The 26,897-nt window shown below is 54.6% G+C and overlaps 7 protein-coding genes and 1 non-coding gene across 8 annotated transcripts; 3 read left to right on the top strand and 5 right to left on the bottom strand.

Moving 5' to 3' along the window:
* Window positions 1-297: 297 nt before the first annotated feature.
* COL26b_001160 lies at window positions 298-381 on the bottom strand. Its single transcript has one exon. It is a non-coding gene; the product is annotated as a tRNA-Cys (tRNA).
* A 555-nt stretch (window positions 382-936) lies between these two features.
* On the top strand, window positions 937-2,542 carry COL26b_001159 (uncharacterized protein; the record flags this gene model as incomplete). Its single annotated transcript, XM_053174118.1, has 3 exons — window positions 937-1,554; window positions 1,609-2,078; window positions 2,206-2,542. 3 exons carry the CDS (start codon window positions 937-939, stop codon window positions 2,540-2,542), a joined length of 1,425 nt encoding a protein of 474 aa, XP_053041828.1.
* Window positions 2,543-5,355: 2,813 nt separating this feature from the next.
* Window positions 5,356-7,734, bottom strand: COL26b_001158 (uncharacterized protein; the record flags this gene model as incomplete). The annotated part of the gene is made up of 2 exons (XM_053174117.1): window positions 5,356-5,448; window positions 5,500-7,734. The coding sequence occupies 2 exons, from the start codon at window positions 7,732-7,734 to the stop codon at window positions 5,356-5,358; spliced, it is 2,328 nt and encodes a 775-aa protein (XP_053041827.1).
* Window positions 7,735-8,498: 764 nt separating this feature from the next.
* COL26b_001157 (uncharacterized protein) lies at window positions 8,499-10,643 on the bottom strand (the record flags this gene model as incomplete). Its single annotated transcript, XM_053174116.1, has 5 exons — window positions 8,499-9,557; window positions 9,609-10,181; window positions 10,265-10,390; window positions 10,469-10,484; window positions 10,618-10,643. 5 exons carry the CDS (start codon window positions 10,641-10,643, stop codon window positions 8,499-8,501), a joined length of 1,800 nt encoding a protein of 599 aa, XP_053041826.1.
* Window positions 10,644-13,708: 3,065 nt separating this feature from the next.
* Window positions 13,709-16,079, bottom strand: COL26b_001156 (uncharacterized protein; the record flags this gene model as incomplete). The annotated part of the gene is made up of 7 exons (XM_053174115.1): window positions 13,709-13,780; window positions 13,839-14,177; window positions 14,227-14,422; window positions 14,472-14,723; window positions 15,153-15,313; window positions 15,367-15,831; window positions 15,912-16,079. The coding sequence occupies 7 exons, from the start codon at window positions 16,077-16,079 to the stop codon at window positions 13,709-13,711; spliced, it is 1,653 nt and encodes a 550-aa protein (XP_053041825.1).
* Window positions 16,080-17,569: 1,490 nt separating this feature from the next.
* Window positions 17,570-19,055, top strand: TCA9 (Succinate--CoA ligase [ADP-forming] subunit beta, mitochondrial; the record flags this gene model as incomplete). Its single annotated transcript, XM_053174114.1, has 3 exons — window positions 17,570-17,713; window positions 17,802-18,951; window positions 19,012-19,055. The coding sequence occupies 3 exons, from the start codon at window positions 17,570-17,572 to the stop codon at window positions 19,053-19,055; spliced, it is 1,338 nt and encodes a 445-aa protein (XP_053041824.1).
* Window positions 19,056-22,275: 3,220 nt separating this feature from the next.
* COL26b_001154 (uncharacterized protein) lies at window positions 22,276-23,121 on the top strand (the record flags this gene model as incomplete). The annotated part of the gene is made up of 1 exon (XM_053174113.1): window positions 22,276-23,121. One exon carries the CDS (start codon window positions 22,276-22,278, stop codon window positions 23,119-23,121), a length of 846 nt encoding a protein of 281 aa, XP_053041823.1.
* A 1,192-nt stretch (window positions 23,122-24,313) lies between these two features.
* Window positions 24,314-25,277, bottom strand: RPL15 (60S ribosomal protein L15; the record flags this gene model as incomplete). The annotated part of the gene is made up of 3 exons (XM_053174112.1): window positions 24,314-24,681; window positions 24,813-24,969; window positions 25,191-25,277. The coding sequence occupies 3 exons, from the start codon at window positions 25,275-25,277 to the stop codon at window positions 24,314-24,316; spliced, it is 612 nt and encodes a 203-aa protein (XP_053041822.1).
* Window positions 25,278-26,897: the final 1,620 nt, after the last annotated feature.

Below are 26,897 nucleotides of genomic sequence, written 5' to 3'. Positions count from 1 at the left end.
GTCAATAATTCCGAAGTAGCGCCTGGCCTTTCTACAAGCCTCGGGATATAACACCACCATCGTGTATGGTTAACTGATTTTGAGTACAAGTCTGTGTTGGGACCGACCGACCCCAGAAAGTGAATAACTATGGCAGGGCACAAACACGCTTAAATTTAAGCGGGTGCGCCATGGCCACGCACACAAAATGAAACCTTGCATTTCTTACAACTCAAGTGAGGAGATTGACTACACAAGCAAAAATCGTCAAAAGAAAAGGGCATCCATCCATCACCAGGATCGAAGTGCAAAACTGGAAGGACCGACCGCGGTTCGAACGCGGGGCCTAGAGATAACTGCGTGGAACTGCAATCTCTCGCTCTACCACTGAGCTATCGATCCAGCTGCGTCTGCGATTTTACGGACCCTGGGGCGCTTACGGAGCGCACGCGCATGGCGAAGCGGGTCTTCCGTGTACCTACACGGAAGGGAACCTCACGATATTTGCACCGCCGCGACGATGCGTGAGGTCGCACATAATGTACCGTTTCCAAGACTCGTTCGGTGAGCAGCGAGCCATATCACTGGTTCTGTCGCAAGGCAACTTGAAAGGCTTCATCGCGCACAGCCTCCACAAGACAACCACCAAAGCTGAGTGACGATCTGAAGGGGCCAATGAACACTTAGGAATGATGCATCTAAGACCTGCAGCGGGCTGAAAGTCACTCCGACACCCTGCCACGATGACAATCTTGGACGCTGTCACACGTGACTTGACTTGGCTTTCTTGGGTGCTTTTCAGGTGATGGGTTCAGCGTCAGCCTGTTGTCGACGAGCCGTTGAGGCGATGGAACAAGCTTCTTAAAACGTCTAGCACGGCGATTCGTTTCTAGCTGTCAGGCTCTCTGAAAACGAGACATCCATCACTAACTCCCCCCGAAATTGAGAAACGAGAACATGGACGTCACACACCAAGGCATCCCGATTCAACCTGTCTTCAGTCTCAATGAGTATGACCTCGGGTCGGCCTTCCCGGACGAGGACCTGCTTCTCGGAGACGGGGCCGCGTACTCTAGTGAGACGCTGTACGCCTCTCCCCCGACGGGCGCCTCTTCGGCAGTGGCTGCCAATAACTCACGTCCCGAAATTAGCACGTCAAACGCACCGGTTCAGAAGCAGAGGCTTGAACGAAGAGGACATACGAAGAGCCGAAGAGGATGCTTTAACTGCAAAAGAAGGCGGATCAAGGTACACCCTCCGTCTTTGAATTATCTGGGGCCGGTTGACCTGACCGCTTCCGCAGTGCCAGGAAACGCGCCCATCTTGTGGTCATTGTGTCAAGACCGGTTTGAAGTGCGAATATCCAAGCACGCCAACCATCACACACCAGGTACGCCAGGCGTCAATATTTCGAGTACGGCGGCTGATAATATTTTCCAGCCTCACCACCAAGTTCCGCTCTTTAGCTTGCAGGACATGAGGTTCTTCCAGCACTTCATGCTCCAATGCTACCCGCACCACCCCATCGGCAACGAGAACATTTGGACCCACGAGATTCCATGCTTGTCTCAAAGCGTACGACCCTGCTCGCTCCCGAGGCATTTGCCACGTTCGCTAACGCCTCCACAGCACGAGTTTTTAATGCACGCCATCCTCGGCATGGCGGCCTGCGATCTAATGGCCCAAGACCCGAGCCTATTGGCCTTCGCCATGGCACACCGTGTCAAGGCCATCAAGGCAATCAAGAAGTCTCTGGCCGAGCTTCCGACCAAGGGGACCAACACGGAGCACGCCAACGCGCTCGTAGCCACGTGCTTCGCACTGACGTTTCAGTCGACCAGCTTCGAGGATGGCATGGGCGAGTTCATGACCTTCATCAGAGGCATTCTCATCATCGGCGCGCAGATGATGTGCAAAGGGATCAAGCCCGTCTTCGTCAACATGCTTGACCAGGATTCGCGGGCGGTCTTGGAGCCGAAGATGGTGAATCTTCCATTGATACGGCAGGAGTGGGCTGACGGTGCGGTTGAAGCCATTGGTGCGTTACGACATCTGTGCCGAGACGAGGTTGAGATTCAGTACTATGATATCATATACGAGTTGGCGTGCAAGATGCATACATCATCCTGGGAAGGTACCGCAAAGTCTCTCTATCTGCCCCAATGTTGAAGAGTTCGCCAAAAGAAGAAGAAGAAGCTGACCTGAGCGAACCTCGAAAGCATACAGAATGATCTCGAAGCACTACGGCTGGTGGATCCAGCTGCCACATGTCAAGTTCCAGCGGGTCATCGACATGTCTAACATGACGATGGTTCTCCTGGCTACTCACTGGATCGCCGCTCAGCTAGTAATGGCATCGGTTACCAAGGCCGAGCATGAATGCCGCGAGAAAGCGCCGCCGAAGACGGAGACGGACAACCCGGAGGACACGGGCAGCATTGTCCGCTGGCTGAGGTATCTGAACAGGCAGATAGACCATGAGCACCTCATATACAACCAGTGGCCGGTGTGGGTGGAGGACCAGATGAGTCGGGATCACTTCTTCTTTACAAAGATAGAATGAATGACCCGGTGCTCCCTCAGATACAATGGCGGATAGTAATCACAACTTTGGTGCTATAATCTTACATCTCCTCTCGTGTGCTTGCAGCCCGCAAGACGTGCTCGAATCCGCCGGTAAGAAGCCAGCCCTACAAAGATTGCAAACTCCACTGGATCACTCACGCGTGCAGACGGGTAGATCAATCACGCAAACTCAAGTTCCCATACGGCGAAAATGACATGTGAGCAAGACAAGGTTTGTTCTTCCAGGACCATGGCAACAATACCGCCGATCCTCATTACCGCTCTAGTCGTCGGTGCGGGTACCCGAGGCAGGATGGGCCCCACCCGGCCCGGCACCGCCTCCACCATCATCTTGACGCACCGCCCGGACGCCCGGCTTCTCATTGGCTGAAGTGAGCAAAACGAGCAATACGGCGGCCGAAAGTGGGGCCGCTGGAGAACGAGACTTCAACCATCTCACGTTTGCATTTCTGATGACCAAGGCGACCTGTAGAAAAGCTTGATTTTCTGCAATTTGGCCAGCGTTCCAGGAGGCAATTGGAAGACAGACGATCAAAACGCTTCGGTGACCAAGCACGTGGCGGGAAGGCGCATAGAGTTCTCCCTGCCACTTTCAGCTCTGAAAGCTGGGACGATGAGGTGGCTAGGCAGCTGCGCCCCCGGGGACGCTCGTGGAATCTCATGGGACACTATGTGCTTCCTGCCCCAAGTGGGTGAGGAAGCGAATGGGCAATGTCGGATGGACGATTGCAGAGTGTGAGGCGCTTCCGTTCACCGTATTTCTCGTTCTTTCTTCACGGAGTCCAACCTTTTGAAATCAAGCATACCTCGGAGAGAAAGGCCAGCTCATTTAAGGCGTGCTTCCCCGTGTCCTGAACAACCTCGTGTCAAGAGGCTTTGCATGTCTATCATCCAAGTCATTTCAAAGACCCAACAACACTAGTACATTACATCGTCATTTGAAATTTCCCACCCTCTTCAATAGCAAAGTTAACCATGTCTACGCTAACCGAAACACCGCAACCCGTTTTGCGCACATCTTCCCTCCCGTCGTATTGTTCAGCGACAGAGCTGCCGTCTTCTTCTGTGGTGAACCTGACCGAACTATCGCCGGGAACACGGCTCTCAAACTCGCCGCCAACCTACGATGATGCCGCAGCACGTTCCTTTTCCAATGCTAGCATCAGACCTTCTCCAAACACCCCAGATTCTCGCTCCTCTGACAGCTCTCCATCTCGAGCCGGCGAGTGCTTCACACCCACAGTGCAATTTCAGATCGAGTCCTCGGGAAAGCATTGGCTTTCTTTGCCGAGAGGGACAAGGCCAGACCCCATCCCAGTCTTCCGAGTCGAGGAGGGGCGCTGGAACTGCTCCACGCCAGCGTATAGGTCCCTCCGCTTCTCACGCAGCGACAACAGCTGTATCCTGATACGGGGAGGCGATGCGGCTCAGATGCCCGTTTGTACAACGCTCTACCGCTTCGGACCAGGGAAGCCTCCAGTCTTTCGCTTGCCAAACGAGAATTCGTCACTGCATGGCTCTGCAGTAGTGACAGAGATATGCGAGGAAGATTCGGACCTCCAAATACGCTCAAAATCCTTGACCTCCCGCACCCAGGTCCTCAAAACCCCATGCGGAACTTTTCGATGGCGCTACGCTTCCCGCAAAGAGCGCGCCGCCGTCGACGGTGCGGACACGCTACTCATCTGTGAGCTTGTCCAGCAGGCCATTCCTGCGAATGGGATGAAGACAGAGGAGAAGGCTTCGCGCGTCGCTCAGCTCGTACGCGGGGAGAAAACAAGAACGCCGGGGACCGGAAGGACTACGGCCGGCAGCGGGGGCCGGCTGATGATGGACTTGTTCAGGTGGACGGATTTGAAGAATGGTGGCAAGGACACTGTAGAATGCCTCATCGTTGCAAGCTGTATTTGTATGCTGAAGAAGGAGGTCGACAGGAGAAGAATGCATCAGCTGATGGCTGTTGGAGCTGGTGTTGCCATTATAGCCTGAACCCGAGGGAACTTTAGTATTCATATAATTGGTCGTCCTAATAAAGAGGCCTCCTGTCCATTTGAAGAAGTCGAACCGGATGTGAAGGATAGCATAATGCAGCTGTTATTAACTCGACATTTACGTAGAACAATGCTCACTTGGGCATATCAACTAGTAAAAAGTATTTTTACATAGAATTTGTAGCAGCTAGACAGACAAGAGTATAGCCAGCGTCAAAGTCTGCGACTACTTCGAGGCGTACTCTCTGTGGTCAGAGACCACTAATCACATTCTGCAATTGATTCTAAGTAAGCGGCAAGGAATAATGCGATAGATGACAGTGTCTTCAAAGCATCCCTTAATATTTGAAGCTGGAGTCGAAGCTTGCAACATAGCAGTCCTCATTATTTCAATGTGGCTACAGTGAGACGCGCTGCTTGACGAGATATGGCCGGTCTATACTTACTCCGCACCATCGTCATCGTATACGGAAACGCTGAGAAACTTGCCCAAACACCATAGAGCCTGAACAGAGAAAAGCCAAGAGTCCCGAAAGCAGAAGCTCGTGTCGCCAGTTTGGTGCAATATGATTCTACTTGACCGACAAAGAAAATGTTTTTTTTTTATGCACAGTCCTATCCCATAAACATTTACACGATGCTTCTACATCCGCCTCCGACTGAGGTATCACGCATTATACCAAAAAAAGAGCCAAAGCAGCACCCGGCCCAAAGCCATGTTCATCACCAAACGAAATCTACGCGAGACATCTACACAGGGTTCACCCACACAATCTACACTTGTCGAGTTTCTCGTCACTTAAATGAGCTCCTGGCGGATAGGCTCACTGGTGCCGTTGATAATTTCCCAGGCCATCTTCTCCCCGTTCAGCCTCTCCATAGCACCGCGGTACTAACATTTCGTTAGCTTTCTGTCACAGTTCAAAGATCGGCGTCAACTTACAGCGAACACAAAGTTCAACACAAGCGCAATCATCATCGCGACGCTGATAATCAACGGCCCGACGAGGTTATCAAAGTCCTTTCCGCTGCGGTCGATAATCATCTTTCTCCGGCTGTGCATCATGAAGTATCCCCACATGCCGGCAAAAACGGCGATCAAGATGTAGGCAATACCCATGACCTCGGCGAGGAAGTTCTCCCCAGCGGCGGTGTACAGCGAGACGGCCAATGCACCCAGAAGGATGCAGATGTGCTGCCACTTGAGGAACGTGCGCTCGTTGGCCAGCCACACCTTGGGCTCGATCTTGAGCTCGCCCGAGTTCTTGAGCCACTGAACCGGCTCGACAACACCTTCGGGCAGCTGCACCTGGTTCTTTTGTGCTCTCTTGGCCTTGGAGTACTTGGACAGCGAGAAACCGGGGAGGACGGATGACAGCGTGCCATAGCTGCGCGGCTGTTGGTCGCCATTCTCCTGGTTCGAGCCAGCTTGCTGGTTCTCGGTAGTGCCCGCTTGCCTCGAGCGAGCGCTCGCCTCGGCCGCCATGCGGTTGGCGAGATAGGACGCGCCGGCCGGCGAGCTCTTGGAGACCTTGTAGGAACTGACTTTGTTGCCCAAAAAGCTGCCGACGGCCTGCTCATCCTCGGCACGCTGGGCCCGACGCTGCTCCTCAGCCTCGAACGCCTTCTGAGGATCCTTGCGGATATCGGCTTCCAGATCGCTTAGCCAGAAAGGAAGGCTGTTGACGTAGTCTTCAAAAAGAGAGGCAACGCCGTGAACGAACTTGGAGAATCGTGGAGTGGGATGAACCAAGTGGGAACCCATGAGATCCGCGACCCACGCAGGACGCTTTCGGTTGGGGTCTTCCTTGAGCTTGATCTCCAGGATGGCGTAGGGGAAGCGAGAGACCTCGCTCTGGTTGATGGCCTTGAACGGGTAGGTCACGTTTGAACCGTCAATATCGGTGCGGTGCCACTCGGAAGGGTCACGGCAAGGCCTATCGCGATCCAAGGTGTCCTCACGAATGAAGGCAACCTCGGTGTCGATCGAGATACGGACGCGGTCGTCAGCGGGTTTCTGAAAGGCGGTGCGGGCGTAGTTGGCGCGAAGTACGGGCTGGAGCTTGTTCTCTTGAACGAAAGCCTGAAGCGCCTGGACGGTGTTTTTGAAGTTTTCAATTTCCTCGGCCTGGACGCCTTGTCGCTCCATCTTTTGCACCGTCTTCTCCATCTTGTATGTTCCGTCGATGAACGGCTTGATGTACTTGTCTTTGATCGTGAACTTGCGCTCCTCGCTGGATCCCTGCTCTCCGACAATCTTTTGCTCGATGAACAGGTCAGGCTTAGAGCTCAACTGTCCGTACCAACGCACGCGCAGTGAAGAGGCCTCGGCCTTGCGCTCCACCTTCTTTCCATAGAGGTCGAACTTGGGGCTGTCGAAGTAGAGCGACGTAATCGTAGGGTCGCTGGAGCCGTCGAGTTCCCTGGCCGACTGTTCGCTGTAGACAAGCGCGGGAAGCCGTCTCATGATGTACGTCTTCACCTCCAGCAGGTTGTCCGGATGCACCCAGAACTTGTGGGCAGTGTACCTCTCTCCGTTATGCGTCTCGCCTTGGCTTTCCAGGTCCAAGGGCTGCTGATCGGCGCTGCCCTCGTCAAGTTGTTGACGGATAGCGTAGTACATGATGGATAGCTTGTTGAGCAATGGCGAGTAGCCCTGCTCGGAGTTGAAGGGCCGCTGCGACAAGCTCAGCTGCATCATCGGGCGCACCTTGTAGCGGTCGCCTCTCTTGCGATCGTGCTTCTTGACGATCTTGAGGAAGCCCGTGTAGTTGATATTGCTGTACTTCTTGAGCTCCGAGATCTCGGTCGTGATCTTGTCCAGCTCCGCTTCAATGTCCTTCAGCTTCTGGGCTGTCGCGGCGTCGGGCTTCTTGGCTTCGGACCCGTCCTGTTCCTCCCCCTCGCTGGCCGGCGGCGCCAGATCCTTGAGTTTCTCGAACGCGGCATCGATGCTATCCTTCAGCGCGTTGAATGTCTCCTCCTGAAACTGCGCGACTTTCTCGAGTTGGGTGTTGAAGATCTCGTCGCAGAATCGGTTCTCGTCCTCCTCGGTCCACGCGACATCCTCGTCGTCGTACTTGTCCTCTCGCAGAAGGGACTTGAGCTTCGCGTAGTCAATGTACCTGTCTTTCCAAGGCGCATAGATGGCCTGCCGCAAAGTCTTTCCGAATCGCATGGTGGGCTCGTGGCAGCAGCGGCTGCAATTGCTGCTAGGGGCTCTTCGGGAGGGATTGTTGGTGAAGCTGGCGAGCTGTGAAACGTGCGCTTTGTTTATCGGTCGTCGAGGGATTCAAACGGGCCAGTGCACGTCACGAATTTGCCTAGATTTTGTTCTCGATCAACTAGATCCGAGCCGGCAGGCCTAGGAGGAGGAAATTTAAAGAGGCAAAAGTACAACGGAGAAAGAGAATAGATAAACAAGCTTCGGCCGTTGCAAGGTGATGTCTGTCGCCTTGGTCCGTGGCAGCTGAGGCGCGGCCCCACACGCCTCTCCCCGTTGCAGCATCACAACTCCACCGTCCCGCTACCTACACTGCTAGCGCAGAGGCCGTTGCCCTATCAGCTGCTATGCTCATAGGCACGTGTATTCGCTACAGATGCGGACGTGCAGCAACGAAACCCGCAGCTACCCCTGCTTCACTGCGGCATCCTCGCTGTTCGCCTCAAAACATTCGCGAGCCGCAATGCGACCGAGCCACGGTTCCACGTCGGATTAGTATGAAATCTCTTTTGTATGTGAAGAACTTCTATGTTCGTAATGAACGACTATTATCATTATCGTTGAAAACCCCTCGAAACAAGCCATCCAGAGGGTGACCGCAATCCATGGTCTGAAAGCCGCAAATCCCCTGAGCCAAGCCGTCTAACCCACGCCGAAAGATTCCGTTTCCCCTTTTTTATCTCGTCAATCCGTCGTCAGTCCGTGAAAAAAAAAATGCCCTAGTTCTGCAGCCACTGGTCAACGGCGACATCAACCTGCTTGCGGTACACTTGCTGCGTCTTGCACTGCTCGAGGAAGACCTTGTACTTGGCGTCAAAGAGGAACTTCTCGCCCTTCAGAGTGCCGGGCTTGACAAGCTTGCCAGGCTTGCTCATGCGATCCATAATGGACCACAGGTTCTCCGTGGTGCCGTCCTCGGACGCGGTGGCCGCCTTGGCACCCAGCATGGCGGCGCCGTGGACGACGGCAGCGTTGACGTAGCGGGGCACCAGGACGGGCATGTCGCAGATGGTGGCCATCAGGTCCATGAGCAGCGGGTTTTGGCACTGGCTGCCGGACATGAAGATGGTGTTGAGGAGGTGACCGGCGTTGTTCATCGACTCGACGATCTGGCGCGTCTGCATGGCAATGAACTCCATCGTCGCGTAGTACCATAGCGCGAGGTTGTCTGTCGTCTTGTCGCTGCTCAGGCCAATGACGGCACCCTTCATGTTGGGGTCGGCGACGGGTGATCGGTTGCCCCAGAGGTCGCCATAGAAGAAGAAGTGGCGGCCCAAGTAGGAGATGGAAGGAGCGTTCGCCTTCTCTCGCATGTACTCCAGATGAGCGTTCAGGAAGTCGTAAATGTTCTTCGACTCGGCCGTGGCAAGCGCCTGGGTCTCGACGTATGCAGGATGGATATCGAGAATGTGACGGAGGAGCTCGCCGGTGGCGGACTGACCACCTTCAGCCATCCAGAACTCGGGCAGAAGCACATCGCGGTAAGGACCCCAAACGCCGGGCACGAACACAGCTTCTCGGGACATGGCCAAGTGGCACGTGGATGTTCCGGCAACCGCCGCCAACCTATGGAAAGCCTGGGACAGGTCGTTTTTGGGCGCCTCCTCATCGAGATGATCAGGAGGGAGCTCGACCTTGGCTCCGACGGTGCCGATCCATCCAGCGTAGGCGTCAATGACACCACCACCGACGGCGATGCCCTCGGGAAGTCCCAGCTCCCGGGCAGCCTTCTTGCTGAGAGTTCCGACGAGCTCGCCGGCACTCTGGTACTTTCCGTTCTGCGATTCTTGTTAGCCAAATGTCCTCGATCCACGGAAACCGGCGCTCACCACCCCGTTGACGCCGCCCATGCGCTTGAAGTTATCGTTGCAAAGGTCTTCCAGACCGATTGTTGTAAGGAAATCCTCCTGCCAACCCTTGACGCTGCCGTCGACACCAACAGGGACGTAGCCCTGCTTGCAAACGGTGCTGCAGAAGCTCCGCGTCTCGTTGCCGGTGGCCATGTGCGTGAGGGCATCCGCGAGGTCGTAGAACTTGCAGCGGTCGAAGAGCTCCTTGGGCATGTGGTTCTTGAGCCAGAGCACCTTGGGTATCTCCATCTCGATGCTCATGGTGCCGCCGACGTACTTGAGCAGGTTGTGGCCAGTGGCGTTGATCTTCTCCGTCTCCTCGACGGGACGGTGGTCCAGCCAAAGGATGACGTTGCGGTCATTGCCATCGGCGTTATCGAAGTCGGGGCCTGTGACAGGGACGGGAACATCGGTGTCGTCTCTGAAGACGGCGAGGGAGCAGGTGGCATCGAAGCCGATTCCCTTGATCTTAGCAGGGTCAACCGAGGAGTCGATGAGGACCTGCTTGACGCAGAGGCAAATGCATGCCCAGATGTCTGTGGTCGATTGTTCCTGCCGATAGTCAGCCTACTTTGTCTCGGTGGCGGAGGCTGTCGTAAAGCTAGAGAATACAATGGAAGGATCGGGAGACTCACGTAGAATCCGGTCTCTGGCTGCCAGAGCTTGATGGGCTCGGTGGCCAGGGCCTTGATATCGCCGGTCTCATCAATGATGCAAGCTCTGGCGGAGCCAGTGCCCACATCAATTCCGATGTAATGATCCTATCGATTGCTTCAGTCAGTGGCCCGCACTTGTGTCGAGGGAGAGATGAGCTGGTGAGCTCTCGGTTGGCAACTCACGAGAAGTTGGGGAGGCCTGGAGGGAGGATTGTTAGCCATTTTGAAGCTGTTTTGTTAAGCCAATGTGAAGCCAAAGGATCAGGATACTGTTGTGAGCGCGATCAATAGCTTCACAAAGGGAAAAGAAAACACCATAGAGTAAAACTTACTCCATCTGTGGCAGATATTCACCCATTCACGCGGTATTGTATGACGTAGTGCAAAGTTGGGAAGGTGAGACTTTGGGGTCTCGTTTGTTTTTGTCGACTGGTGAAAGATTTCAGCACGAGTGGGAAGGCAGTAGAAGTTTTGGGTCCTCCAGGTCCATTGATCAATGGCACCCAGAGAAAAAAAAGAGGAGTGAAGAGGAGCTTTCTTAAGAAGGGAGCTGGACCTCAACACGAGCTGGAGGGGCGGCTGGAGACAAGACAGACACACACACACACACACCCACCCCACGACCGTCAACGTCTGGACCACCACCTTCAACACTTCTACGACGGGGATTGAGCTTGGTGCTCGCGCCGCCTGCCCAGGACCTGGACCCCTTTTGCCCCTCCACTGGGTGGGGTAAGTAGGTAAGGTACAAGAGCTACCCTGCGCATTTGTAGGCCATCGCTTGTACACGATGCGGAAGAGGGCCAAGCTAGAATCCAGCAGACTGGCAGAAATCAGAGACTCAAAGTAGCCAAACCACAAAAAAAAAATGATGGCAAGCTCGGGATGGATCCGCGGCCTGTGTCAGCTGCAATTCCAAGCGCTATCGGGGGCCGGCCAGGCTCACCCTCGTACCGGGGGCAACACCGATGGGATGGAGGGGTGTGGAGGGGGGCATCCACCTTCGATATGCGGGCACCCACCCAGCCCGCAGCACCGACCACAAGCCGCGCCGCAAGGGACCTTCGGGGAACCTGAACCTGACCTCCACTGAATTTGGGTGTGTCCAGCCGCCTGTTGGGAGCCAAGCAACCATGGAAGGAGCCCAGTCCATCGCCAGCTCTGCCCGTCGAATCGAATCTGCTGGTCGCTGGACTGCAGCAAGGGGGTTACACCGTGGGATTTCCGGGGCTCGGGGAAGCAGCCACGACGTCTGGGAAGGTCCCTGAATGGCCAGGCCCCCAACCTAATGCTCTAGAACTGGTATGCTCCGGGAGAGCTCATCCATCGCCTCTTCTCTCCCCAGTCGCTCTGGTCTCGCCCCAAATGCCTACCTACCTACACCAAGTCCAGAACAGAGCTCTTTGGGTAACTGGAGGCAAAGTCGAAGGCCATGGAAAGGAAGCATAACCCCGCCAAATGACAGCATTCTCCACATGCTTCCAGAAGGGGTTGCGACGCCATCCATGAACAGGCGGGCTACTTTAATTTTAGCAAGACCTGGAGAAACACTTGGCTAGGTGGTGACGGCTGACGGGAGTTGTGTGTCAACCCAATGCTCGCTCGCTCGCTCGCTCAGAAACGAACTTGGGACCTCCCTCCACAATTATGATGTTGCTTTTGTTTGAATTTCAATGTTATTTCGTCCCGTCTCCGTCACCGCCACCACACCCGTTGGGCCCCAATGCTACCTAGCATCTACACCACTGACTACCTTACATCCTAAATACACTGCCCATGTAACAGCTATTCAGCATTTTGACATTCGAATCAGGCTAATTCAACCCAATGGGTTTCAACGTAGAACATCGTGCTTGTAGGAGTCTTTGTGGTATAATCAAACAACACAATGGCTCGCTAGATAGCAAAGCAACTTCTTCTATCAATAGACGGTCAGACAGCGGTACTTACTTACACACGGAGATCTGCATACACCAGCAAGAAAACAATGAGGCACCAAGCCCCGAAAGAAGCAAAAAGAAGGCGAGACACAAAAGAGACAAGGGCGCCACGTCGGGAAGCCCAAAAAGGATGGTCCGGCTGCCATCCGCCGCCTCCCGTCCCAAGCCACCAGTGTCTTCGACCTTGCCAGTGTGCTCATGGACTGCCACCGACGTCGTCGTGGAGTGCTGAGCGAGTCCATCCTGCACTATCCCCTTACTATTTCCTTCTCCGTCCTTTCCGCCTCCATGCGACCCAATCGTGGCCCGACGCCTCCAGTTTCTCTCTCTCCCGCTCCCCCTCCAAGCTCACACCAATCTACGAGTGCCTCTTGTGACCGATCTAAACGGAGGTCGGAAACATTGCCAGGAACCAGCCGCAAGAGAGCATCGCAGCAGGCCGCGTTCCAGCCCGCTCCGGCAACATTTCCATGCGCCTACACCATATCGGAGTCGCCCACGCGCTGCAATACAATGAAAAAGGGTTGACATGCAAGGATTCTTACAGATGCGCGCTGCATTCCCTTGCAACCCTCCTCCCAACTAGCGCAGAGTCAAGACTGTGGGGGGTGGGACGTGGGATGCGATGTAACGGCAAAATCCATGATCACAAGAGCTCATGTGGAGAAGCGTCGAGAAATTTCATGGGGCGCGACTGGATTTTGCATGGCTTCGAGATTCCAATAGAAGAGGTTGCTTGTCATCGCCATCACGGTTTCCACGGAATCTTGCATGTTTTCGGCATTTCATTATTTAAGGCCAAGGTGGTATCTGACCCCCCAGAAGCACGATAAACACGAATTGTCACGATACGTGAAAAAAGTGTCTGCCCGCCATGTGAGCATCAAACCCCTGATGCCTGCTGCGCTGTCACCCGTCTGGATTTGCGGTGTGTCTTGGTTGCTTTCTCAGCCCTCGTCTCTTCCCCCTTGCGCATCGCCTATAAACATTATCTCCGCTCATGTAGCCATAGCCTAGCCTTGCCGAGCATGTAGGTTGACCGCGATACCAAGGAGCTCGTCCGCCGATCCCCTGCCCGGCAACTCCGACGAACGGAGGAGCTTCGAGAATCACCACCACAAATGCGTCTTCCCACCTGGCGCCCGCACCTCTGCTGTTCCGTATGTGCCGATCCCCCCACGATCGACTCTCATCTCTTCCACCCGGGCCTTAGTCCATGGATCCCGTTTTTTTCTTATTCTCTATTGTCGGATGCGTTGGCGTTTTTGCTTGTGTGACAAGTGTTTCGATTCGCCCACACCGCCTTCCAATCAATTGTTTCGTAAATGTCAACGACTCGCTTGGCAACGCGTAATGCCACCAGAAAGTGTGCCTCGTGTGTTCAAGATGCAGATATGGTGTCTTCTAGACCTCCCCTGAATGATCTGACGCCGCCCCACGAGGCCCTGTCAATATGCCGCTTCCCACTGGTTCGATGCAATCGCTAGTAATCGAGCTCTGTTTCCCATTTTCTGTTCTCTGCCTTCACTCTTCCTCGATGAGATTTGTGGTCACCCTGATATGGATGTCAGCGAATGTTGGCCGATAAACCTTCTTGGTTGCGCACTGCTTACCTCCGCCTTCCGCTTGCGGTGCACCGGCTCGGGGGTACTCCTCGAGTATGTCGGGGTGCTCCCCCGGGCTTGTGTTGCCTCCGCATGGCAGCTGTAATGGTATGCCCGGTTGCCGACTAGAATTGTATCCAGCCAAACCCATTCCTGCGCCGTATCCAGCCACTTGTTCTCGAACTTTTCTTGACATATAGGGCAGACACTGTTGATTCTGCTTGACGCATCTGGCACAGGGATGTACTTGGGCTTGGCTTCCTTCTTCTCCTTGCCGGGGCTAGACGAGGCATCGCCCGTAGATGGCGGGTGGTCGACATCGATTGCCTCTCGTGACTTGAGCCAGTCCTGTGAAATATTAGATACTGCCACACCTCAAACCAGACAAGAGACTTACGTTATTGTCGACATACCAGCTGCGATGCTGGCCTCGCTTCTCTGCTTCTGCAAGCCGTTGGTGAGCTTTGAAATGCCAATCCATGTGCGCCATCTTCTTCTTTCTGCCCTCCTCATCTGTCTTGAATCGTCTGCCGCATTGCGTGCATTGCGGTCCTAATTGCTCATAGATTGACGCAATCAAATGCGGCTGGTATCTACAGAAGAGTGAGTCCAGTGACATCCATAGTCACGAGGAAAACTTACTGCTGTTTGAGCGCTGTGGCGTCTAGCTGGTTCGCGTTCATATTCGGCATGGGAGGTCGCGGCATGCCAGCTAGCAAGCTGGCAATGTTCGGAGGCAACAAGCCGGGCGGCAGCATAGGCATTCCCGGAGGGGGAACTGGCGCGGGAGCCGGCGGTGCTGGTGTTGGCGTAGCGCTTGGCACACCTCCAGACAGCAATCCCGCTTGCCGCAATCCTGCAAGCAAGGCCATAGGGTCCGCAGCGGGCGGAGCGCTACTTTGCCGTTGAGGCTCGGCTCTTTGTGGTGGAGGAGATCGGATCGCCATGTTCGGGAACGGCGGAGGCGGCGTTGGTGTTGGTGCTTGTGGGGTAGCTGACTGACGGGTCAACAGAGCAGCAAGAGCCCCTTGGCCGAAGAGAGCGTCAAGTGTCACGCCTCCTGACTGCTGAGGAGGTCCGGACGGCGGTACTACAGGTGCCGCAGCAGCGGGCGGTGGATGATGGGGGACAGGCGTAGCAGCAGGGGCATGACCCTGGGCCGCGAACGGCCTCACTTTTACAGCAAGATCGGCTACTTGATTCTTTATAAGGACCAATTGGTCCTGAGGCAAGTTCTGATGCTGGAGCAAGTTCTGCACATCCAACAATGCCTTAAGTCTTTGATGAACACTATGATCATGTGGGTTCTGCGCAAACTCCAACTTCGACGCATCGATCAACTTCTGGATATCTTGACCCAGAGAATCTTTGCTTATCACACCAGTCTGAGCACCCGCGAGCCCAGCGTGTGGCATTTGTGGAGGGGGCTGGTAGGGACCAGAGGCCGCTGAAGGCGGCTGAGCACTGTACGATGCTGGCGGGGGCTGTAAGTGAAGTTAGCATGAGTGACGGATACCCAACGATCGGATTGACGTACTGCATATGGCGCCATTTGCGGATGATGTGGGAGCGGAGCACTTGGAGGTCGGTTTCCGTTTGGCTGTTGCATAGGAGGCGGCTGGCCGTAGGGTCCTTGGTGATTCGATCCAGGTCGCACACCTGGAGGCGTGGGCGTCTCGCGATAGGGCGCACCAGGTCGTCCACGGCCGCGGCCTTGTTGAGCTTGAAGAGCCGACGTCCGGGCTTTCATGAGTGCGCTCTCGATGGGCTGGGTGACTTCCGGAGCAAAGACTGGACGCTTGTCCAAAGATCCGGGGACAGGTTCCTTCCATGTGCGCAACATCTCATCCATCTTGCGGCGTACTTGGCCGTCGACTGCGGCATACGCTTCCATGAACGTTTGGTATAGCTTGGCTCCGAAGAAAAGGGTGTACGGAGTTCCGACATTCTTGACGATCGAATCGAGGACGTAAAGGGCTGGCAGCTTCTTGTGTGCAGGGGCCTGGGGAATATGTCAGATGTTATATAGCGATGCAGATGGACGGTGGCTCGTCAATCGAGAGCAAGGGAGGCTCAACCTACCTTCAAGATGTGGTCCTGCAGCACTTCAGAGATGACCTGTGCATGTTCGGTCTGTTCTCTTGCAATCATCGTAAGATTGCTAATTTCGAAGCGCACGTTGGTAGTCAGGTCCTCAAGAGCCTGGCGGTAATCTTCCGCCACTTCGGCGGCGGAGGATTCGTATGACATTGTTGTGAAAGTCCCCTTGGGTTGCGAGATTTGATATTGTGTTTGGTCTGTCAAGAGCACGCGAGCAAAAGCGAGCAAAAATTGCAGAAAAGCGAAGGGGCGACAGGAAACACCTCAAGTCCTTGTCGGCCCTTCACCGTGAGCACTGGAAAGCACGAGTGAACCACCGTTATTTGAGAAGCACAGCACTGTCGTTCTGATGGGAAAAAGACGACGCTGGTAACCTAAACTGGGAGGGCCGAAGTGCAGTTTCCAACTCTTGCGTCCAGGCTTCCTCCTGCTCAATCCCCCACACCAAGCCAACCAGATCCAAGCAGATGGCGCGGTAACCTCTACAACATCATCCGACGGGAGCTATCGCATCCACTTGAAGTATGCAATGGTGTCTCTGTGTGATGTATGTGGACGTAGGGGAGTGTCGCGACGACGGCGCGGAGCGGGTGGCTTTGGCGGTTGGGCGATCACGAGGGTATCGTTGTGGCGATACTCTGTCAGGAAGTCAATCAATATGAAGGCGTTTTCGATGGATGTTCGCGTCGTCAGCGACCAAGGTCGTCTTTGCAAGGTGTTGTTGAAGGAAAGTTGATGGATTAGGCGGGACCTCGGACGTGATTGACGTGCTAAATGAGGCGTCAGAGTGCAACAATGCCAGCCAAAAACCGTACCTGCCCAAGCCCATGTCCTACCGAGCTCACGTGTTTTGGCAGTGCACGGTCCAGGAGCTGTGGCTGGAAGCAGGAACCAGGAGTCCCAGTTTTGGATTGGATGACAACCAACGAGTCAAACTACGCTTCAAGGTGGTTGCTATCTCTTATCTAATCGCTGGAATCAAGTCTCTTCTGGATGCAACAGCCCGGTACATATAGCACAGCTACTTTCAGGCCCTTGATGCAATGCCACTCAAATGCAGGAATGCTTGGGATGCGTATTTAAGGACGGAAACATTGCAACTCTGACTTTTTGGCGCCTGCTCCATGGGAAGGGTTTCTTTTCTACCTGATGGTTTTGGCTGATTGCACTTCGATAAAAGGTCACTTATCTTAGGTGGTCGCCTTAGGTAAGCAGGCGTCCCATCCCACCTACCTGACCTGCTGCACCGTCTGAGCGGCGGTGCATCCTTTTACCGGGTGCTCGGTCCAGCGTTCCCTTTGCAGGACACAGGACAGCTGTCTCGCTTCGGTTGAAGCTTTGTTCCGGGCGAAAAACAGCCAGTCGGGGCCGGGAATTCCCGCGGACCAGCAGACACACCTCTGGTTTTCTGCATTGCTGTGATAGCGCTTTTCCCGTGAAGCCCCCGATTGCATCACATTACATCCGCCTTGGACTTTTTGGTCCTTTTCTTCCCTTTTTGGCCCTTTCGTCACTGAAAGCGCCTTTTCCATTCTCCCACTTGGACCCTCTCCCCTCTACGGTTTCGATTTCCTCGAAAAGGTCCCCTCTCCTTTTTCCTCACCCCTCGTCGCTCCACGCTTCAATACACATCTTCGACAATGTTCAAGCTCGGACGTAGCCGTTTGGCTTCCGCCATCCCCTCGAGGCTCGCTGCCCCGGCCGCCAGATTCCCCGGTGTTGCTCAGCAACAAAGGAGAAACCTGAGCATCCACGAGTACCTCTCCGCCGACCTCCTGCGCCAGGTAAAACGTCCCGCGATTGCGCCCCCCTCTCCTCAAGCCAGGTTTTCAGGAGCTCCCTATCAACTAACATCTGTCGCATTCTCGATAGTATGGAGTCGGTGTTCCCAAGGGCTCCAATGCGAAGACCGCCGCCGAGGCCAAGGCCATTGCGAAGGAGATTGGTGGTGAGGACATGGTTATCAAGGCCCAGGTTCTCGCTGGTGGACGTGGAAAGGGTACTTTCGACAACGGCCTGAAGGGCGGTGTTCGCGTCATCTACTCGGCTCACGAGGCCGAGATGTTCGCTGAGCAGATGATCGGCCACAAGCTCATCACCAAGCAGACCGGTGCTGGCGGCCGCCTCTGCAGCTCCGTCTACATCTGCGAGCGCAAGTTCGCCCGTCGCGAGTTCTACCTCGCCATCCTGATGGACCGCGCCACCCAGGCCCCCGTTATCGTTTCCTCTTCCCAGGGCGGTATGGATATCGAGACTGTCGCGAAGGAGAACCCTGAGGCCATCATCACCACCAACATTGACATCAACAAGGGTGTCACCGATGAGATCGCCCGCGACATCGCAGTTAAGCTCGGTTTCTCCGAGCAGTGCATCGAGGATGCCAAGGACACCATCCAAAAGCTCTACAAGATCTTCGTCGAGAAGGACGCTACCCAGATCGAGATCAACCCCCTCTCCGAGACCTCTGACCACAAGGTTCTGTGCATGGACGCCAAGTTCGGCTTCGACGACAACGCCGACTACCGCCAGAAGGAGATCTTCACCTGGCGCGACACCACCCAGGAGGACGCCGACGAGGTCCGCGCCGCCCAGTCCGGCCTGAACTTCATCAAGCTCGACGGTGACATCGGCTGCCTCGTCAACGGTGCCGGCCTGGCCATGGCCACCATGGACATCATCAAGCTCAACAAGGGCGCCCCGGCCAACTTCCTCGACGTCGGTGGTGGTGCCACCCCCGCTGCCATCAAGGAGGCTTTCGAGCTCATCACCAGCGACCCCAAGGTCACTGCCATCTTCGTCAACATCTTCGGTGGTATCGTCCGCTGCGACCTGATCGCCCACGGTCTCATCAACACCGTTAAGGAGCTTAACCTCAAGATCCCCATCATTGCCCGTCTGCAGGGCACCAACATGGAGGCCGCCCACGAGATCATCAACAACTCCGGCATGAAGATCTTCTCCATCGACGACCTCCAGACTGCCGCCGAGAAGGCCGTACAGCTGTCCAAGGTTGTGAAGATGGGTAAGTTAATCCAGCCTTCGTGATGTGTCTGAAATGAATTGTGCTAACTGGGACTTTCAGCTCGTGATATTGACGTCGGCGTCGAGTTCACCCTTGGTATCTAACTCTAGCGTTGTGTTTAGACTGGCCTCGCCCTGTACATTAATTAACATAGCCCTAGGTTGATGGCGCTAGCACTGGGAGCCAAATTCAAACTGTGTTCAATGTCATCTCGAAGTCTCTCGTTGTTCAGTGTGATGGTGACCCTTCTTATTTCCGCTGTGCTGCGCATGTAGTCCTGTCCACGGATAGAGTGACCAGCCTAAATCGTGCCCCATCCTGAATGTGAAACATGCAATTCAACATACCAACAGGTTCTACAAAGGGCGAAGTTCCTCTTACTAATTCGGTGAACTAGATCTTGGTCAGTCGTCATCAAGGCGACCTGTAAGCACCTGGGACAAGTGACGGTGAGGAAACCTCGGGATGAAAATAAGCAGCTCATCATACACGTGTCTCATTCAAAGACAGGCACGTCAAAGTATGATTCAATTTCTGACCTTTTTGGCGCCACATGGTCGCGGCAATGGCCCAGGAGGCAGTGCTGGCGCTTCTAGACAGTGTTCGTGATTAAGCGAAGAGGGAGCGCGGCTGGCCGTGTAAATGGCCCTGGATTGCTTGTGTTAAGAAAAAGAAAATGGAAGCGCGGAAGACGGCAGCATACAAGAGATGTGGTGGAGTTTGACAGCTAAATTTGGGCATCGCGAAATGAGGTGCAACGCGAGCGGGCGCTTATTAGGCGACCTCGGTGGGCCATATGCAGAAAGAATCTGGACTCGGAGCCGACTTCATTGGAATTCTGTATGCATTTTATGGCGCTTGAGGCACGGTCAATTTGTCATTCTTCTTCCGTCGAGGGCATGCCCAATCCTGCGGTTTCATGGGATGAAGGTGCGTCGTGATCATTGCGCAGGCCATGAGGCATCGTATATGTGACGAGCTAGAGTCGGGAGCTTGGGCCGACCACTCAGCTTGCCAAGAAGAAGAACGGAACCGAAATCATGAAGGAATCGAGGGTATTCGATTAGCATTCGAGTGGTTGACATCATCGCGGGGATGCCTCGGCTTACTGCAGTGCCTGGGGCAAGCCGCCAGACTCATGAAGCAATAATGACTGAGGTGTAGACGAAATATATTCGAAATATATTCAGCACAGGGCTACCTTCAGCCACACATACTTTGCTGTCATGACCAAATGATTGATTGTGAATCGAGCAACCATCCGAATATGTCTGCACACACAAACCTCGTGAGGCGGATGCTCCATGTAAGCCATCATCAGCTTGGTGGAGTGGCTTAGAGGCTGTCGGTATTGTAGTGGGGATTCCGTATCGTATCGCTCGGAGGTGGTTGCCAACCGGTGCTGTTAAGGTTCATCGCACTCGGGACAGCCAACACAACAGCGTCTGTTCTCAGTTGGCTCAGCTGCAGCACGGCAGGGGCTGCTTTGCCGCTCGCACTTCAATGCCCTCTCGACTGGCAGCCTATCGGCAGTTCTGGCGCCTGCAGGGGTCGCCCAGCGGGTCTTTGTGCCTGACATTCGGCCGGCGGCTGTCTCTGCTAAACTCGCATGAAACAAAGTCTGGTCGCCCGTCATCCAATCAATCCGTCTTCGACGCCAACAACTGAGAACATACCATGTTCCTTCAACCCATTGCCATGCACTAGTTCTATCTGTTTGCAACTTCTCAACTGCAGCCCACCCCTATTCACGTTACTTCTGCTATCTCTGTATCCATGTCTACACCGTTGGCCTCGCTCTCAGGCCCTGTCTTTTTGCCTCCCTCTGGCCTGGTCTATCGCCTCATCCCACCTCGAAGCGCCCCTTCATATGTTCGCTTGCTATTCTTTACAGGCCCCGCCAGCCGTCTGTGACTGGTCCATGATGGCAACGATGGTGGCCAGTGACTTTCAATGCACGATTGGATGAAAGCGGCCCACGCCACTCATGCCACACCCATCGTCTCTGCTTCCCGGGGCCCTGCTTCGTCTCGTCTTCGCTCTTGATCAGCCCGGGGGATCTTCAACAAAGCTGAACGTTCACAGGCCATCAGCAGCTCCGGCTCGAGTATGGGCTCACGCACATGCTGCAGGTCCCCGCTGCCCGACCCGTAAGATGGAAAGCAGAGGCCCGGACGAAAGACACCCGCCTAGACGCCTTGGACTTGTGGTTCAGCTGGTGCTGCGAGTGCTCGACCAGGGGACCTCATTGAAACCACGTCTGCTCGCAGGAGCACGGCAACGTCTGGAACGTCAACCGCAGGTACAGCAAAGCAAGGCATCTCCTCACGTTGCCGCCACCTCCACCGCTCTAGTGCCCGTCCACATGCCCACAAGCGTGGTGTTCCCATCCCATAATCCTGGTCGTGCTTCGTGCCGCTGCTGGGATGCGAGAGAGAAAGAGAGAGAGAAAGAGAGAGAGAAAGTAGAGATGGAGGAGGAAATGCTAGATCGTCTAAGCCGTTCGTGAGCGAACCCTTGGAGGTCTCCTCATCCCTCCTCATCGACCATCCCCCACCGACGCATCCCTTCGCGCTGCTGAATCGATTGGTTGATGGCTGCGCGAAACTTTTACCTGCATTTCGAAACGGCGAATAGGGAGGGTCACCGGGCAGGCACCCTCGGTCAAACCATACCTGCCCTACCTGACTTGACTTTGCTCTTGTGTTCCCGTTCAAATAAGAAATTCCTAGTGACGCGCAGGAGGAACAATACACTGTTTCTGCTCTGCATTATTTTTTGTTATGCTGTCACCCAATCTTTCCCAGAGCTTAACAAAAAAAGGCCAGGCACTCGGAGCAACAAGTCCTTGTCCGTATTAAAGGAAGGAACTCCCCGTCCCTCCTTCCTTTGACATCGACTTCACCCACCGGTCCTTTGGCAGGCGCTTCCTCACCCCTCCTTCCCCATTGAACAGCTGTGGACAATCCTGTTCTTGGGTCTCAACTAATCCTGTTCACGTTCAGTCTTTCCTCTCTTCTACCCACAACTCTGTGTGAAGCTCTCCGTTGCACCACACCACTCTCCCTATATCAACGCACCTTCTGGACTGGCTTCCAGAAAAATTGTCCATCAGCCTCATAATCATCTCACATTCTCTCGACAATCTTGCGACAGATCACTAGTCACAATATTTTGGATTGCTCAGTCTGATTGACTCGACTGTTTTGCTACGCCACGGCTCTCGTCACCCACAAACTCACAAACAGCTATCGACAGCCAGGCATCGGCCTCTCGTACGTATATATACACACACACCATCGCGGTCTCAACACACCACTAACCATGCCAGTCAACATTTGCGACGTCCCGATCGTCAAAAAGACCGTTAGGATGTTCAACATCGCCGAGAACCAACGCCTCGCCGGCTCGAGCCATGTGGTTCTGAACGTTTTCCGCGCCTTCAACATTATCGGCCTGTCGGCTGTCTGCGCCTCGAGCTGGGTCATGATTGTCATGTCCATCCTCAAGGGCAACTTTGCCTTTTTCGACTCTGTCTCTCACTTCTTCACCTTCTGCATCGCAGTTTTCCTCACCGTCTCCGAGCTCCCCGTCTTCGAGGGGTACTTTCAGCGTAACTGGCCGGTCCTCTCACTCAACCATGGTCTCAGCTGGCTGGGTATTGCCATGATTGTCATGGGTTGCCAGGTCCTCGCTAACACCTCCGAACCCGCCTTCTCTGCCGAGACACTTGGCCTTCCGCTTTGGCGTCTTATTCTTGCCTCGGGCATCCTGGCCATTACCTTTGGCTTCTTCAACATCATCTCCGCCATCATCTTCCGCGATGGTGACCTCAACTCCCGCAACTTCCGCGCCGACGGCTCTCTCGCTTCGGCCAAGAGCGTTGACGGGTACTCGTTCCGCAGCAACTCCGTCCGCGAGGAGAAGCCATCCAAGTTCAAGCGCCTGACACAAATGACTCCCTGGGGCAGAAACGACAACGGCCGGCCTGAGATCAGCCATCCGATTCCGGACATGGAGCGTGGATACACACCTCAACAGCCGCACGACTACAATGAGGACCGCCGCAGCCCCATCATTCCCAACATCGAGCGGCCGCTGACCACGCTGCATCCCGCTCACCGGGCCCGAGCCACCAATTACAGCGTCGCTTCAATGAGCCAGTTCTAGGGGCACTACGTACGGAGTCGTCCGTAAAGAAGAGTTAGATGGGCAAATGAATTGGCCTGAAAAGCATTGGTCACTAGGGAGTCGGCGTCGCGAGTCTTTTTCTTTTGTCACTGGAAAACAAAATACCCGGGTATGGAAGGTCTTTAGCGAGGGATATGAGATTTAGGGATCTTTCTTCATGAGCGCCATCGGTACCCACTCTATTACAAGATGACAGATAATCTGGGAAGATAGAACCAGTAATTACAGTTTGATATACAGGAGATCAAAAACCTTGCAGTCGCATGTTATGGTAGTAGACGTGTATCTGCATTGCCAGTCGGTATTGCGTTCGGCCACGAAATCAATGGCCCTTGTCCTGCTTCATATTTCCTTCCAGTGCATGTGTAGACGCGGTGCTGGTTCCACATGAAAAGAGGAGTGAAATTCGAATCGGAGCAAGGAAATGTAGCTGAAACCGTGTGGCAGACGAGGACAAATTGCTTTGGCTCGTCAGCCCGGCCGTGATGAGGCCCTCGACTGATGAGACTCCCGTGCCGTGCACATCTTATCGGGATGTCTCCTGTCGATCACGCCTGCCGGGGGGTTGCCCGCTTGCAAAACCCCCACCTATTGGAGCCCTGGTCGAAATTTTCACTGCTTTGTTTGGAAGAACCACCACGACCGAGAAGGCGACTGTGAGCACATATCAAGGCCACTTAGAGCCCGTAAGCCTGATTCTAGAGGTGTATCTGACATGAAGACATTCAGGGGCACACACACACGAAGCACACCACAGCCAGAGAGGACTTTACGAGGGAGAAATCGGGGAGTTGAAGTGTGTCATCACAAAAATCACATTTTGATCATTACGCCCGCCCAAAAGTTATGTATAAGCTCTTTCAGAGAGTCTGTTTCCATTTTCGTATCGTAATTGAAATTCCCTGGTCAGACCAGAATACTCCAGCGCATGATACCAAGTGCGTCGCGCAAACGCGCGGCGGCAGTCCCGAATACCACCCAGAAACCACACCTGACGGCAGCAGGGCCCGATAGTACGCCAGCCGTCTTTTTCTTGTCGTCGTCGTTAAAGTCCCCAGTTGTAGTAGAAACAGTAGCAGCAGCAACAGCAACAGCAACAGCGCCAACACGACGACGACCGCCCTTCTCAGAGCGGTGCCGCCTATGTTGACATTGATGGTGGGCGAGCCGCTTACCGGTAGCGCCAGAGGGAGAGGGTGTTGTGGCGCTTCCAGGTCTTTCTGCGGCCGGCGCGGGTCTTGTTGTAGCGGTGGCCCTTGTTGAGGCCGCGGGACTTCTTGCCGGTGGCGGTGAGGCCGCGAGCCTCGCGGTGCTTGTGGACGGGGTTGACGATCCAGTTGATGCGGGGGTCGGTGCGGATGGCCTTGTGCTGGGGGTCGACGAGGATGACCTCGTAGTACTTGTAGGTCGAGTCCTGGTTGATCCAGTAGGAGTTGAGGACACGCAAGTTAGCGCAGCGGCGGCCGACACGCTCCTCGGCGGTGGCAGCGAGGGAGCGCTGGTACTTGAGCTGGTTGACTCCCTGGTTGGTGGGCTTGCCTGTTGGTGAAGCGTCATGTTAGCGGTCTGTGACGAGACAAAATTTTCCTCTGCCCTCATCTTCATCACTCCCATTCCCGAACATCTCTTCCTTCCACCGGCAATCCTTTCTCTCGAGGGACAAAACGTACCGAAGGTGGCACCCTTGGCGACGGGCTTCTTGCGGCCTCCACGGCGGACGCGGACACGGTAGATAACGTAGCCCTGCTTGGCCTTGTAACCGAGGCGGCGAGCCTTGTCGGGGCGCGAGGGACGCGAGGCGCGGTGGATGACGTTCAACTGACGGAGCTATATTGATGCACTCTCAGCAAAAAGTTCAACGAGTGTATAGCAGGAACGCAAAGTTCTCCCAATCCTCCCGAGTCCCCGCACTCCCAGACCGACTTGTGCTTCTCAATCAGATTCTTTCACCAAATCCCATTGAGAGCCGTCGACAGGAAGATAGGTCGTCGGAGGAGAGTGAAAAAGTCTTTGGCGTCCACATTTTCGGATTGGGTGATTCAACGTACTTCCCAGCAGCGAACGCGCAGAAGGAAGCGCATCACATCGGACTGCTTCTTCTTCTGGAGCTCTTCGACATACTTGAGGGCACCCATTTTGACTGCAACAGCGAGACAAGAGGTTAGCCGCTCTGTTTGATTGAGGAAATAGTAGAAAAGAAAGTCAAGCCGACGTCAATCAGGCTGTCGAGGGGATCGCAGGGGAACAAACCAGCTTTTCACGTAAAATCCGGCTGCCGAGGTTTTGGTGAGGGTGGTGGTTGGAGTTGAAAAAAATGGCTACGAAGAGAAAGTTCAATCGGGCAGTGAAATTTCGAAGTTCACAATGTGGGTGCTAGCCCCAAGCGAGATGCGCTAGTCCCGAAGAGGACAGAAAAACGGGACCATACCCCGCTCACCGACAGGGCTCGGTGAGCACCAGGGCAAAGCAGGGCTTCTCGGTGAGGCCAGGTGCCCCACCAGGCAGACGCTCGCCGCCTCTGTCGTAGTCTGTAACTTATCGTCGGACGTTGTCTCTGCTATCGTTGCCAGTAGCTGTGCTATGCTCATCATAGTCCATTCAGTGTTATCGTGCTATTCATATCCGATATGTTCAACCCCCAATCCCCAAGAACCATGGGTTCTTGAACTACCACTCTCGTTATCGACAGCACCCCTTTTTATACTGATACCAATGCAAGTTTTGCGCCCGCCCAGTTTGAAAACCACAAGCTCCAAGTCTTGGTGAACACCGCATTGAAAGGATTGCACCAATTCCATGTCAATATTGAACCAATACCGACGTACTCTGCTCCATGGACATCGGTTTCACCTCCTCCGTTCGCCGTCAGGTGCAGAGAACAGCAATCAATCAATCGTCTGTCAGGCCCAGCCACTTCACCAGGCAAGCTTCTTCCAGTTTACTTCGATGATCTCGACCCTTTCTGTTTGGTGCCGCCGGGTTTTTTCACGCGGCCGGAGGAACTCAACCGCTTGGATAGTCTTGTCCTTGGAATATGATCAGCAAGTAGGTACTGAAACATGTCTTGGCTTGGAAATCTCACCCATCGTGGCCGAGCTTCGCATTCTCTGGCTCCGAGGGTTGGTCCTCGCTTGGCACAGTCTTTCCCTCAGGCGGGGAGACTTTCTTCGAGGCGCTGTGAGTTGGAGATTCACTTTTCTTTGCTCCAGTCTCAACAGTTCCAGCAGCCTTCTTATCAAGACTCGGGTTCCCCGAAGAATCCTCGTCAATAACAAGGGGGTTTGATTCGGTTGTGGGAAGTTTATACTTCGATCTGCCACGTCGTGACGGTGCTCTTGATTTGATTTGTTGCCGCCCATCTATTCCAGGTCAGATATCCAGTTACATGTATGGGGACCACGAGCAACTTGCCTGGACCTCTCCATGTGCGGTTCTTACCGTACTTGGTCAGGCTGACTTTTCTCCTTTGATCCTGGCTCCCGTCCCTTACCGGGCTGCTCCCTGTTTTCGCTGGGCTGCTCAGGGTGTTTGTTGTAGTAGTCAGGGTGTCTGTTGTGGCAGGTGTGCGGCTCTTCTCAGGCGCCGCGGTAGCTCTGGGGGCCTTATTGTCTTCGGGGGCCATGGTGGCTTCAGCGCCGGTGATGGCTTCCTCCATCGTCGCCAACCGGCCGACACGTGTTTAAGGATGCGAGCACTGAGGCGAAATATGCACACAAAAGAAGAATGGTTGATTGGATATCCTAACAATGGGGGCT

The sequence above is a fragment of the Colletotrichum chrysophilum genome (assembly GCF_026319265.1).
Source record: "Colletotrichum chrysophilum strain AFK26 chromosome Unknown scaffold_5, whole genome shotgun sequence".
NCBI lineage: Eukaryota > Fungi > Ascomycota > Sordariomycetes > Glomerellales > Glomerellaceae > Colletotrichum > Colletotrichum chrysophilum.
Note: the sequence above shows the minus strand (reverse complement) of the source record. Positions and strands in the feature narration are given on the sequence as shown.